At 35.3% G+C, this 14,027-nt stretch overlaps 1 protein-coding gene and 1 non-coding gene across 9 annotated transcripts in view; one reads left to right on the top strand and one right to left on the bottom strand.

Moving 5' to 3' along the window:
• The window catches only part of Atrx (ATRX chromatin remodeler), a 156,253-nt gene that overhangs the window by 83,942 nt on the left and 58,284 nt on the right, over positions 1–14,027 (bottom strand). For 7 of the 8 annotated variants that reach the window (XM_060374619.1, XM_060374622.1, XM_060374620.1 and 4 more), the window contains 3 exons: positions 13,272–13,339; positions 9,183–12,220; positions 2,797–2,869 (listed from right to left, as the gene is read on the bottom strand). In XM_060374619.1, the coding sequence (XP_060230602.1) occupies positions 2,797–2,869; positions 9,183–12,220; positions 13,272–13,339 (3,179 nt within the window). The remainder of the gene's footprint in view (positions 1–2,796; positions 2,870–9,182; positions 12,221–13,271; positions 13,340–14,027) is intronic. The other variant, XM_060374617.1, reaches the window with a different exon arrangement.
• LOC132650198 (U6 spliceosomal RNA) lies at positions 8,443–8,547 on the top strand. Its single transcript, XR_009588585.1, has one exon. It is a non-coding gene; the product is annotated as a U6 spliceosomal RNA (small nuclear RNA).

Here is a 14,027-nt window from a genome sequence, read left to right as displayed (position 1 = left end):
GCCATGGAGCACAGTGGGCAGTACACTCCTTTAATCTCAACACTTACTTAGGTAGCAGAGGCAGGTAGATATATTTGAGTTCCTGGCTGGGCTATATGGTGAGACCTTGACTCACAAAAACCAACAAGGTACTTGGCATTACTATTATTCTCCTCCTTTTTAAAGAGTACGTAAAGCCTAAGGTAGAAAATATGAGGTAAATTCTCAAATTGCGTAAATTTCAAGCTCAATCAGAAACATGATAGCTATCTGCTTCAATCAAACTATACTTGGTCAACTAAATGGAAATTTTTAAATAGGACCATTCTAACTCACAGTGGTAATTGTTTATTTACTCTCAAATGTTAAACAAGTTATTTATTTACAGCAAAATACTGAAGACGGGTCTCTATATTTTGTTTTGTTTTGTTTTTTGAGACAGGGTTTCTCTGTGCAGCCCTGGCTTTCCTGGAACTTGATCTTGTAGACCAAAATACAGATGGAACTTATCAAAAGCCCTTGTTTTTTTAAATTTTCTTAATAGCACAGCTTTAAAAGAGAAAAAGTAAATAATAGGAATTGTTTGTTAAGCCTTCACAAAAATATAAGCATAGGAATTTTAGCAATTTAAAGTACTGACTGCAGTAATTTCAGGAATGAGAAAACTTCTTTGGATTATAAAGTAGGCCATATAACTTTATTCTAGCAAAGTCTTATTGAACTTTAATGAAAGACAATCAGAATTAAAATTAAATGCTTGAACAAGAAAAAGTTTTATATAAATTTATTGCATCCAAAGTTAAGCATTTGAAACAATACACTATTTACCTCTTCATAAACACCAACATGGGACATGTGTTACAATACTACCAAAAAAGCAAAGCATATAAAATTTATACACAATTTAGACACAATTATACAATTGTGTACAAATCTGCAATTACAATATGCTCTCTACTAAGATACATCTCACTCAAAAAATACGAAATTAAAAAAATACCAAGATTTAATAATGATCTGCAAACAAAAATTTTAAAGTTACTTAGTGCATAGTGAAAGATGTTCACATACTTTGTACTAAAATCGTGCGAAGAGGTACCTGCATTCCCACCAGGGATATCAAGAGTAGATAACCAATGCATAGTAAGATGCTTCTTTGGTATAGTGTATATTAAATTGAAAATTTTATAAAAGCACATTAAAATGAATATAAAGACATGCTCAAAATAAAAGCAGGATTGTATTTTTTAAATTATAAATACAAAATGAAACTAAATATACTTTCCAATAAAAGTTATCAGTAACAGAATAAAATCATTTTAAAAATAAAAATGTTAAATTTTGATAAGCTGTAACAAAAATGATACTTTAACATTTTTAACATTTTAACATTCTTAGTAGGTAGATTAATGTAAAAGCTCATCTCTCACAATGAAGAACGGAGTACTAGTAACAGCTAGTAACATCCGAGGACTTGTACTTTCTAGGAAAACAGCAGCATCTATAAGTGAAAAATGAAAGCATTCTAAAAGACAACCAAGTTCTAAATGCTTTCATAATCTAGTAATGATGGTATACTATAAAATTCCTGACAAAAAACACTGTATGCTTTCATTATTCCATTGTGGGTCTCATCCATGTTATCCCATCAAATAACTTAAGACAGACATTTGTAAGGAAAAAAGTAAATAGGAAAGCAGAGGCTAAGTCTTTGGGTTTACAACTGAGTTCTACTTAACTATAAATGTAACTATCACCTTTCACCGTAATTTTAAAAATATTTGTGTACTAACAGAATGCCAATGGCTGAAAGAGAAACCTGCCAGCGTCAGCAAGACATAAAACAGGGCTAGAGTAACATGCCCTTAGAGCAGTTCCTTCATCTCTCACCAAATTATGACAGCAAGCACATAGAATTTTCAGTTTCTTAATAGCAGAGCTTTGTATTAAGAATAGATAGTCATTTTGGAGCTCTTTAATAAAATTATCTCGAGGTTATCTCATATTTTGGTAACAATTAAATAGAGAAAACACTATTTCCAATGTTAGAGATTAAAAATTATGGCAAAAGAAGGTAAGTCACCAGTCCATGATCACAAAATTATTAAAAGGTTAGAAGTGGTCCATCCACTCCACATACCATGCTATCTTCTCACTGAAGATTATGACTACTATTCTAAAGTTCATGAAATGTTTAAAAAATGTACATAGAACCATGTTGACATATTGTAACAGGGGTCCTTTTTTTTTCCTTTTCTCAGCCATTGCTTATGTAAAACTATATAGGCTTCACTGTTTATATTTAAACCAATTGTTTAAGCCTTATGGAAGTGAATAATGTCATATTATCTACTTCCATTTTATTTAAAAAAACGTTAAAATATGAATCAACTGAAACTTAGTTTGAAAGCAATTTCCTAATCTTAAAGATATGAATAATCTTTATTTATTCCAAATGACAAAACAATAATCAAATATAGATGTCTGTTGTTGCCATTTATTATGATTCATTTGCATCAAAAATTAATCTGTCAAAATCAAGTCTCAAAAGATAACAGTTTACATGGAAATATAAAGTTGACAGTTCTTTATAACACACCCTATACTGGGTGTGTTAATATTGATATCTACTTTCTCTTAAGGTTTCTGAGCTTTAGCCCATTTTCTGGTCTTTGATACTTGCAAGAAGACTGTGCATGAGTCTTTCTAAGGCAGGAATTCCTGGTTTTTACAACCTGGTTGCTGTTGTGTTGTCACTGTTTGAGCCCACGCCTAGGGTATGTTATAATCTTAAGTCCTTACAGATGGAATCCATACCTATTCTCAGGATCATTGTCGTCGTCATCATCATCCACTGTGACAGGCACTGATTTAGATAAGGCTTCATCTCCTTAGGGGAAAAAGTGTACTTAAAATTAGCTTTGAATTATCTATACAAGTAAAACTGTGTAAAATAAAACTGAAATCCAACAATGCTAGAGCAACCTAGAAGGTTCTATACAAAACTGCTGAAATCTAAAATAAGTACAAGGAATGTTGACAGAAACCCTAAAAGGAAATTTATGAAAGATCAGCAGGAAAAATAACAGTTACATCTTATATGCCCTAAAGATGCTTTCAAAGCACAAAACTTCTAAAGGCAAGACTTTTTAGAAATGATTTTTAATTCTCATCATTACCAATAGTTTATTGCTTAAGTAATTGTATTGATCTACATAAAGTCTGAAGTTAAAAGGTGTCTAGTTTTATCTAGTATCACCGTAGAATAACAAAACTCCTTGTATAAAACACTCTTGAATCCATTTAAAATCTGTGGCTCAAAGTACCCAGAAAGACATTCAAGTGCACTACAACTTAATTCATTTAAAAAAATTCTGTTCTTTTAATTTAAAAATCTTAGGGTATAGCTGAGGTTGGATTTCCGTGGTAAAGCTCTAGCCTAATATTACAAGGTTCCAGAGTATACACAGCAAAAAAAGAAAACAGAAGGAATAGAATTTGTGCATTTCATTGTACAAAAATTTTACCTCAAATAAACAATCTAATATTAGATTCTAGTAAATATTCTGCATTCCAGGAGTTACTTTTGCTGATGTTCACTATTAATTCTGAAATTGCAGAGAGAAGGGAATGCTCACAATAAATACCAATCTCAAACTAACCAAATTATAAAGGCAAATTAATAGCTGCCATTAATTAATAATTTATACAAGGAAAGAAGATTCTACAATGAGGGAAGGGGGGGTTATAAGACTGAAACATTTTGGGACCTTTGTTGTGCTGAGGTTATAGAGCTACACAGCAGACAAACCCACAATGTAGCCCAGAACAACTTCATATAGCTTGCAGTGATCCGCCTACCTCTGCCTCTGCAGTCCTGGGATTATATACACCATAGCAACTGACGTAATCCCCACTATTGTCTAAATACTGATCTAACCTTCAAAATCAAGTGCAAATACTACATGTTCTTCAAAGTTTTTTTTTCCTAAAATATCTAAATAACTCATTTACCATTACAGCCCCAGTGTAGCTTTCTCAATTTTATTTTTGTTTGGTTGGGCTTTTAAAAGTCAAGGTCTCATTCTGTGGCTTAGGCTCCCCTGGAGCTTACTATGTAGTTAGGCTGCCCTCTGCCTCATAGCATCTTATCTGCCTCATCTTCTCAAGTGCTAGGATTACATGAATGAGCCACCATGTCCACAAGAAGCTATTTTTAAAGATTATTTTTATTTTCCTTAGAATTGGGAGACATGGGTAGTGACTGGGTACCAAACTCAGGTCCTCTCCAAAAGAAGGGCTCTGAAATAATCAGTAAATCTACCATGCATTAGACTATAACCTCCTAGAACCATGCCATTCATCTTTTTTGTTCATGCCATGCTCAAGTCCCAATTTCTAAGAAAATGAAATATGGTTTTAATAAATTGGAATCTTCTAAGCTCATTAAGAGAAGGGGCATTTTTAACAACGTGCTAAATTTGTCACCTAAAATAAAATTGGACTTAGGAAAAGAACACATACTTGTATTATGTTGATCATGCATGTAATTATTTTTTAAAGATATTTGTTATGTATATAATGTTCTGTCTGCATGTACATCTGCACACCAGAAGAGGGCACAGATGTCATTATAGGAGACTGTAAGCCACCATGTGGTTGCTAGGAATTGAACTCAAGACCTCTGGAAGAGGAGCCAGTGCTCTTAACCTCTGAGCCATCTCTCCAGCATGCAAGTAAATTCTTTTTTCTTTCTTTTTTTTTTTTTTTTTTTAGTATTTTTGCTTTGTTTTCCTTCTTTTTTAAACATTTATTTATTTTATATATGAGTGCTCTATCTGCATGTACCTGCAGGCCAGAAGAGGGCATTAGATCCCAGTATAGATGGTTGTGAGCCACTATGTGGTTGCTGGGAATTGAACTCAGGACCTTTGGAAGAGCAGACAGTGCTCTTAATGCAAGTAAATTCTTAAGCAAAGTTTTTTGTTTGTTTGTTTGTTTGTTTGTTTTATATTGGCTCATACCTAAGTTTGCCCTCAAAAAACTATTCTGTGCATAGGGTTTATCTTCAAGACCTTTTACATTCTAGTCTATTTACACATTTCTATTGACAAAGCCCAGTTGTTGATGGAATAAATTCCCTAACAAACTTATCTTCCATTTTTCATCCCACGTACTCTACTTGTTGCTAAGCAATTCATAAGCGATAAGGTTTCGTTCGTCAAACTGTTGAAGGATTATCATCTGAGTAAATGACAAGCTTCTTTGGATATAAAACCCACTGATCCTTCATGTCAAAGTTGTATTAGCCAAAATGGAACACAATGACTAGAGCAGTCCTGAATGATGAGATTATTGGAAAATACATTTATTCTGTGTTTACTATATGTTGCCATCTTCTATGGCCTAATGAATAGTATTACTTATTAAACAAAGTATTAATAACTTCCAAACAGAAAACGGAAATTTTCTGTTGGCCACAGTGGCACAAACTCATGACCTTTGTATTCAGAAAGCAGAGGCAGGAAGATTACTACTACAAGTTTGAGGTTGCTCTAGCGTACATAGTTTCAGATCAGCCAGAACTACATAGCAAGACATTGACTTATACAACATAAAAGATAAATGAATGAATGAATGAATGATGAAAATAGAGCTGTGGTTCAGCAGTTAAGGGCACTTGATACTCTCACTGCTCTTGCAGAGGACCCGAGTTTGACTCCTAGTACCCACTTAGGGGCTTACATACAAACTTCTGTAACACCAGGTACAAGGGATACGAAGCCTTCTAGCCCGTAAGAACACTAGGCACCCATGTGGTACAGACATACATGTAAGTAAACACCCATGAACTAATAAAAAGAGAAAAACAGAATGTTTAACATATGTCAAATCACTAAGAATGTAGCTCAGTGGTATAGCTCTTGCTTACTACACATAAGAGTCCCTGGCCACTATCCAACATGCCAGACACAGATCTGGATCAAGACTCAAACCCTCACCTCCCCCTACACACACACACACACACACACACACACACACACACACACACTGAACATGTTATTTAAACTCAAGAGAGATAACTTTTTAAGAAATGAAAATATTAGGAAAATTTTTTTTACTTAAATATACATACATATTTCATCAGAAAACCCATCTAATCACAGAAGTCAATCGTAAGAGTGTTTAAGATCAAATCAGTTACCCATGATTTGCTAACAGTAACACTCCATATAGTGATAAGATAACAGCAACTTTAATAGGGTTTTTCTAAACTAATTTGAATCTTTAATAGGGTTTTCCCAACTAACCTGATAAAGAAAACATTTTCTTTCAAAGTAACTATTATATCTTGGTGTTTCTTAAATTTTGTGCATGTGTGTATTGTACGAGTATGTGCACTGTGTGTGCAAATGCCCATAAAGGCCAGAGAACTTGGATCTTCTGCAGCTGGAGTTACAGATGTCTGTGATCTACCCAATGTGGGTCCCCTGAAATTGAACTCTAGTCCATCTCTCCAACTCCTAGATTCATTTTTAATTCAAATCCACAATTTTTAATCCACAGTTCTGAGTTGGAAAGAAACAAAAACAAAAAACCTCATTTGACAGGAAAACCTGATCTGAAGTGTTAATTCCTCTGAGTGTGAGCACATTTCATAGTGGAAACATTGTGGCATCACATGAAACCTCTCCAGAACAGCTTTATTAAATGCTCATAAGTTAAAAGGTATTTTTTTTTCCAAAAACAAGATTGAAGTTAGTTCCATTTAAAAAAAAAAAGTTGAGGGCTGGAGAGATGGCACAGGGGTTAAGAGCACTGCTTGCTTTTCCTGAGGTCCCGAGTTCAATTCCCAGCAACCGCATGGTGGCTCACAACCATCTATAATGAGATCTGATGTGTGTTCAGATGTACATGCAGGCAGAACTTTGTATATATAATAAAATAAATAAATCTTTAAAAAAATAAGTTGGAATAGGGCTGGAGAGATGGCTCAGAGATTAAGTACATTGGTTGCTCTTCCAGAAGTCCTGAGTTCAATTCCCAGCAACCACATGGTGGCTCACAACCATCTATAATGAGATCTGGTGCCCTCTTCTGGCATACAGGCATACATGCAGGCGGAACATTGTACATGTAATAATCCTTTTTTTTTTTTAAGTTGGGATACATAAGAAACTCATGTGGAATAAAAGGAAAATTTTTATTTTGTCAATGCTGAAAACAGTTTTCTATGAAACCTATGTATACTACTTATATATTTAATAATTCTAAGTATTCTTAGTTAACTGACAGTGTTTTGACTAATTTAAAAAACACAATTAACCAATAGATATACACTATTCAAATGATTTTCTTGAAGTTGTAATAAAATTAAATACTAAAAATTATTTTCCTTGGTATTAAGGAGAAATTGTTCCAGGTCTAATTCATCAGGGTGGGGTAAACAGAGGATTGCTTTCTCCCTTTGATAATGTTTTTTAAAGCAAAACATCTGTTCATATCATTAGATACTAGTTGGTGAAGAACAGGAGTAAATAAAATAAATTTCAGTGTTAAAATATTTGTCTAGTGTACACAAGACCCTAGGATTGCTCACTACCTATTACCAAAATAAACTGAAATCCTTCAGAGAGCCAGATATGGTGACTATAAGAACGTGGGAATTGTCCACCCTCATTTACTTGGTTAGACTGAATTCAAGGCCAGCTTTGTAGATATGAGCCCATCTTTTAAAAAAATTCAAGGACCCAGGTGGTGGTGACTCACACCTTTAATCCCAGCACTGAGGAGACAGAGGGGCACAGATCACCATGAGGTCACCTAGTCTACAAAACAAGTCCAGGAGAGCCAGGGCTACAAAAAGAAATCCTGTCTCAAAACAACCAAAAAAATTCTCATAATAAAGCAATCAAAACTTATATGGAAGCTGGAGTAATGGCTTAATTCCCAGCAACCACATGGTGGCTTACAGCCATCTATAGTGGGATCTAATACCCTCTTCTGGTATGCAGGTATACATATAGACAGAGCACTTATATTTTTTATACATATGAATGAATGTTCATATATATGAACATTCATTCATATATATATATATATATAATGAATAAGTAAATAAATAAGTAATAAATAAGTAAACCTTAGGTTAATGTTTAAAAAAACTTTTATATGCCATGTTATACCAATATCAAGCACTCACCACCACTCCACAAATAAATACCTAATATACTACTGACATTATAATCAGTCCACCAGAATAAAATGGAGACATTTGTGCCCTCAAGCTGACTACTGAACACTAGATCTCAAGAAATTATAATTTTTCAGGAATCTCCAATTCCCCTAGAATCTAATGCTAGGAGAAAAAGAAAGCCTGTAGCCTGGAGCTAGGCAAAGGAATAACTTTTCTCTAGGAAAGGAAGTTCTACAGTTCTAAGAACTTATGAAAGCACTATGCAGGCGCACAGGTGCACATACACTCAAATTAGAATGACACAGAGAAAATTAGCGTCACCCCTGCACAAGAATCACATACACATGCATACCCAAAATCGTGAAGCATTTCCTATTTTAAAAACAAACAAACCAAAACAGAAACTCTTTGTAGGATAAGACTGATTGAAACCTAATTGATGAGTCAACAGTGGGACCTGGCCTTGAACAAGAATAGTCATGTAGAAACCCCTGGCCCTCTACAAACTTTAATCTCACTTGATAATATAAAACATTGCTAGGTGGGGGCAGAGTTCACTGAATCTCTATCACTCTTCACAATGTGGCAACAGTGAATAAATATATTTTGATTTTTTACTATAAATTTGGCTGTTTTAGTTGGTCAACAGATAGCCAAACTTGGCTTCTTGGGATACTTCAGGTTTGATAACAGCATCAACTTGGTTTTCCTTTAAAAACTACTGGACATTGTTGCAGAGAAACACATTAAACACTGGCAAAGTAGTTCTGATGTTAACCCTACAATTTGGTATACCTGACAAAGAATACTGACAATACTTGTAATGTCCTCCAGTGATGAAGTTCAAATAAATAGAGAAACAGCTACAGTAAATGTCTAAATAAATTAAAAATGGACTTGTCCTCAACCGTAACTCTGAATTTCACCTCAAGAAAAATTAAACAGCATGATTATCCAAGAGGAGGACAGATTACAAAGTCTAAAGTTGAAATTTATTCTTGCATACCTGAAGATTGACAAAATCCAGAGTGTGAAGGCAGCACTAAATTTTCAGTCACAGGTTTTATTTTCTGTTCATCACCGCTTTCCTCACCTGCAGAATTCTGATCATCATCTCCTATGTCAGAAGATGAAGAAGTAATGTCTGCTTGCTTCCTTTTAGTACTGGATCTCAAGGAGTTTCTTTTTTTCTCTTTCCCATTGCCTGTCTTCTTTTTGGCTGAAGTTCTTTGTTTCTTCTGCTTTTTATTATCTTCTGAACTTCCCTCAGCCTCAGAAGACGAAGAGCCAGCCTTTATTCCCTTGGTGTTTCTCTTCGAATTTAAATTTCTTCTTTCTCTCAATTCCGTTCTTTTCAGTCTCTTATCTGTAGAGTCACAGCGCTCTCCTTTCAAGGAACATTTCTCTGTGTCGGATGATGAGCACTCTGGCCTCTTCCCTGAACTCTTTCCAGACAAGCTGAATTTTTTCTTCTCTCTCTGAGACACTCTATTCTTGTTCTTCTTATCTTCTGAAGAGTCACAACTATCTCCTTTTCCTGGCAATTTATCAACACTATCAGATAATTCTTCCTTCTTTTCAGACAATTTCTCTTTCCATTTTTTGCCTTTCTTCTCTCCAACAATTGTGTCATTCTTATTTTGCTTTATGCCTTTAGGGAAATGACCAATTTCTTCTCCTTTAGTCAATTTCTCAGTACCATCAGATGAAGACTCATACTGTTGCTCTCTCTTAACTGTTTCTTCCTTTAAGTCCATATTTTTCTTTCCTTTTGCTACAGTTTCCTGTCTGCTCTGCTTTTTTTCACCTTCAGAAGAATCATCACTCAGCTCTTTCCTTGGAAATGTATCAGTACCATCAGAGGAACCACTCCTCACTTTTCGCCCTGTTCTAGTTCTCAGATGTTTACTCTTTTCTTTAGTTTTAGCAGCTCTTTTGTCTTCAGGAGAATTTGCGTTCTCCTCATTCCCTGAAGGCTTTTCAGCACCATCAGAGGAAACACTTGGCTGCTGCCACTTACAAAGCATCTCCTCTCTCAATTCCACTCCACTCTTGCCCTTCTTGACTGAATCTTCTGCTGCAGAGAAATTCTCTCCCTGTTTGCCTTCAGTGTCATCACCAGACAATCCTTCTTGTATAGCCTTCACCCTTCTGTGCCCTTCATTATCCACTAGTTTTTTGTTTTGTTTTTCATCTTCAGAAAAGTCATGTTCTTTTTTATCTAAAACACTTTTTTTGGCAGCCCCAAGTCTGCTCATGATTTTTATCTCTCTCTCTAACTCTGAGTCATAGTTAAAGGATTCTGAGTAGTTCTGGCGTTTCTTTTTTGAGATAATAGAGGTTTCAGTTGGTTTTCCTTTTTTAATATCAAAATCTGAGCCAGAAGTAGAATTTTTCCGTTTCCTTTTTCCATTATCATCTTTCCCTGTTTGACTTTTATGATTTATCTGTATTTCATTAATATCAGTATCTGAAGAAGAACTGTGACTTATCTGGCTTACCTCTTTGATGACTGCTAGCATTTCATCAGAATCTGAATTTTGACCCCCAATGCTTGGTTGCTTAGCTTTGGGCACCTTATGAGTTTTAGGGTTACCAACAGCACAGTCAGAATTTCGCTTATCCTTTTTTCTAATTGGAACGGACAGCTTTTGTTTCTCCTTAACAGTTTCATTACTTTCGTCATCTGAATTTGATATTGCAGGGCTGGCTTCTGTCTGTCGCCTCAAAGGTGTAGTTTTTACACGTGGGGATCTTCGAAGATCAGATTCTTCTAAAAGTGATGCAACATCATTTTCAACTGAATGTTCATTATCACTGCTTTTCTCTCGGGGGCCACTTTTCTCTGAGCTGGGGGCCACCCCAGAACTTTTACGTCCATCCTTCTCTTGTGAAACTTCCTGATGATCAATACCTTTAATTGGGGAATTAGAAAGGGAAACTGGAGTGAGTTTAACAAATAATTCTTTTCGTACTTTCGATGTAACTTTTGGCTTAATACTTCCTCTGATGTCTTTTGAAGAAGTGTTTAATTTTACAGATGAGCTCTCTAGTTCTGGCTCAGTGCAACTGTTGCCATCTCCTTGATAGTCAGCTGAACTCTGAATTTCCATAGCAGACTCAAGACTCTCAAAAATGTCTTCTGGAACTGAGGAAGGAACAGACACAATATCCATGTCTAAGTCTTCAGCTGTGTTGGTGGGTTCATACTGAGGTCCATCTTTCCTACCTGAACCTTTATGTTCACCACTATAACTTTTATGTGCTTTGTGCTCTTCTCGTGGGATGTGCTCACCATCTATGATCTTTACTGATGACCTACCATCGAACTTTAAAAAATTTTTCTTTTCTGGATTGCATGATTTTTCCCCCTTTCGCACTTTTGTTTCAGACTTAGCATCTGTGATTTTGAGCTCTTTGGTATTTTTTTCTTTGTATACAGCATCCAAAGCTTGTATCTCTGAATTCAAATCTTCTTCTAATGCAAAGTGAGCCTTCTTGATATCAGCCAACACAGACTTAAAAGCCTTAAGCTGACGTAACTTCATAGCAGGACTCATTTCTGAATTATCTGCTGCCTGCTTTAGAAACTTAACGTAACTGGAGTTCATGTTGGATGTAGTCTCAATCAGTTTTTTTGTCTTCTTAATCATCTCTTTGGGCACAGTTAGTGCTGAGTAAGTGCAGATTACAGATCCAGAACATGATTCATCTAGTTTCTTTTCTTCTCCATTACAACTGGAACTATTCTTCTTTGGGGAAAATTTGAATGTTTGGTCATATACTTTACTAGTCTTTTCACTGTCAACTTTAATCTTCTTCTTATTTTGTTGCAACAATTGTTCTAAGTTCTCAAATACACTATTACATGCAGTGACCAAGTCCAATAGAGGCTCTGGCTGACAAATGTAGCAATACCATTGATTGTTTTCATCCATTATTGTAGATAACTCCTTTCGACCAAGGTTGCGTAGGATGCATTTCTTACAGAAGGCATTATGGCAAAAGTCGCAACAAATCAAGTTCCCACCTTCTGCACACCATCTGAAATGGTTTAAGGATTAAAATGTTATTTCCAGTGATAGTAATTTTAATGTCTTTGCTGATAAAAGAATTTAAATTTTCCTACCAGCATTTAAGTAGCAATTTAGATCACCTGCAATTTAGATCAAAAATTTAAAACTAGACAACAAACAAGTTTTTATGGGAAAATACAAGCAACTAAATATAGCAATGCTAACACTACAAATGATCTATCTAGGGCCAGACAGACAGCTCGGAAATTAAGAGAACATAGTGCTTTTTGCAGAGGAACAAAGGTTGGTTCCTAGTACCCATATCAAGCAGCTTACAACTGCCTGGAACTCCACCTCGAGTTTCTCAGGCTAACTGCACACAATTGCACATAATCATATAAAGACACATGTGCATAAAGACACATGATTTAAAAAGTAATTTTAAAAGATGACTCTAAGTACCATGCATGGAGATAACCTGGAACCCCTGCACAGATGTAGCCCATGACAATTCAGTGTCCAAGTGGGTTCCAGAGTAATGGGAACAGGGGCTGTCTCTGACATGATCTGATTGGCCTGCTCTTACATCACCTCCCCCTGATGGGGAAGCAGCCTTACCCAGCCACAGAGGAAGACAATGCAGCCAGTCCTGATGAGACATGATAAGACTAGGATCAGAAAGGAGAGGAAGACCTCCCCTATCAGTGGACTTGGGGAGGGGTATGAGTGGAGAAGGGGGAGGGAACGTGGGATTGGGAGGAGATGAGGGAGGCGTTTATGGGGGGATACAAAGTGAATAAAGTGTAATTAATAAAAATTAAAAGAAGAAATATTAAAAAAAGATGACTCTACCAAATCAGGAGTGGTGATGCACACCTTTAAATGACAGCACTTGGCAAGCAGAGACAGGCAGATCTATGAGTTCGAAGTTAGCCTTGTCTACAAAGTGAATTCTAGGACAGGGATGTTACACAGAGAAACCCTGTCTTGGAAGTCAGGAGAAAAGATATACCTAACAAAGTTGATAATTAATCCCCAAGTAGATAGCAATGAATAGTAAATGAGAATTTATTACCTACCTACATTGTTCATCCATTCCATCTGAGTCACGGCTAATATCGTCACTCATATAATACTTAAAACAGTTCTATTGAAAAAAAAAAAAAGACAAGGTGAAATTTATTCAAAATATACACATCACAAATTTTGAGGTTATTAAAACATTAAAAGACATGTGCATGTTTTCAGTAGCAAAAGCAAAAACATTGTACTACCCAATAGTAATTATTTTCTAAACATAGGACTAGTTCAAGAAACTGATTCCTTGAAATGGCTTTCACTTGTTATCAACAACCACTACTCTTTGCATAAAAGTATACAAAGACTATTTATTTAATAATCACATTTCTAATCTCATACAACTAGCTATCAAATTTCTACAAAAAATGTGTGTTTATGCTGTTTAATATGTTTAATAGTCAACTAAACAATTAACATTATTTTTAAATCTCAAAATATGTACTATGTAAGGTGGGAGGCCTCGTCATAGAGAAATCTGAGGTTCAGTAACAACTAAATAATATACAGTATCTAATAACTGGGTAAAAGGCAAAGCAATTATTCAAATACAAGTCTCATTAACATAATTCTGTTCCAGTGGGACTGGGAAAAGGAAATGTTCTATGTTATTAGTGAAATGTCAGTACTCAACACATAGGCCTTATGGAAAACAGCAGTCATACATACATACATACATACATACATACATACATACATACAGAAAGGGGGTGGTGAAGAGAGCAAGTAGGGATCCCCAGTGATAAAAGATTTGACTG

The sequence above is a fragment of the Meriones unguiculatus genome, chromosome X, assembly GCF_030254825.1.
Source record: "Meriones unguiculatus strain TT.TT164.6M chromosome X, Bangor_MerUng_6.1, whole genome shotgun sequence".
Lineage (NCBI taxonomy): Eukaryota > Metazoa > Chordata > Mammalia > Rodentia > Muridae > Meriones > Meriones unguiculatus.
Note: the sequence above shows the minus strand (reverse complement) of the source record. Positions and strands in the feature narration are given on the sequence as shown.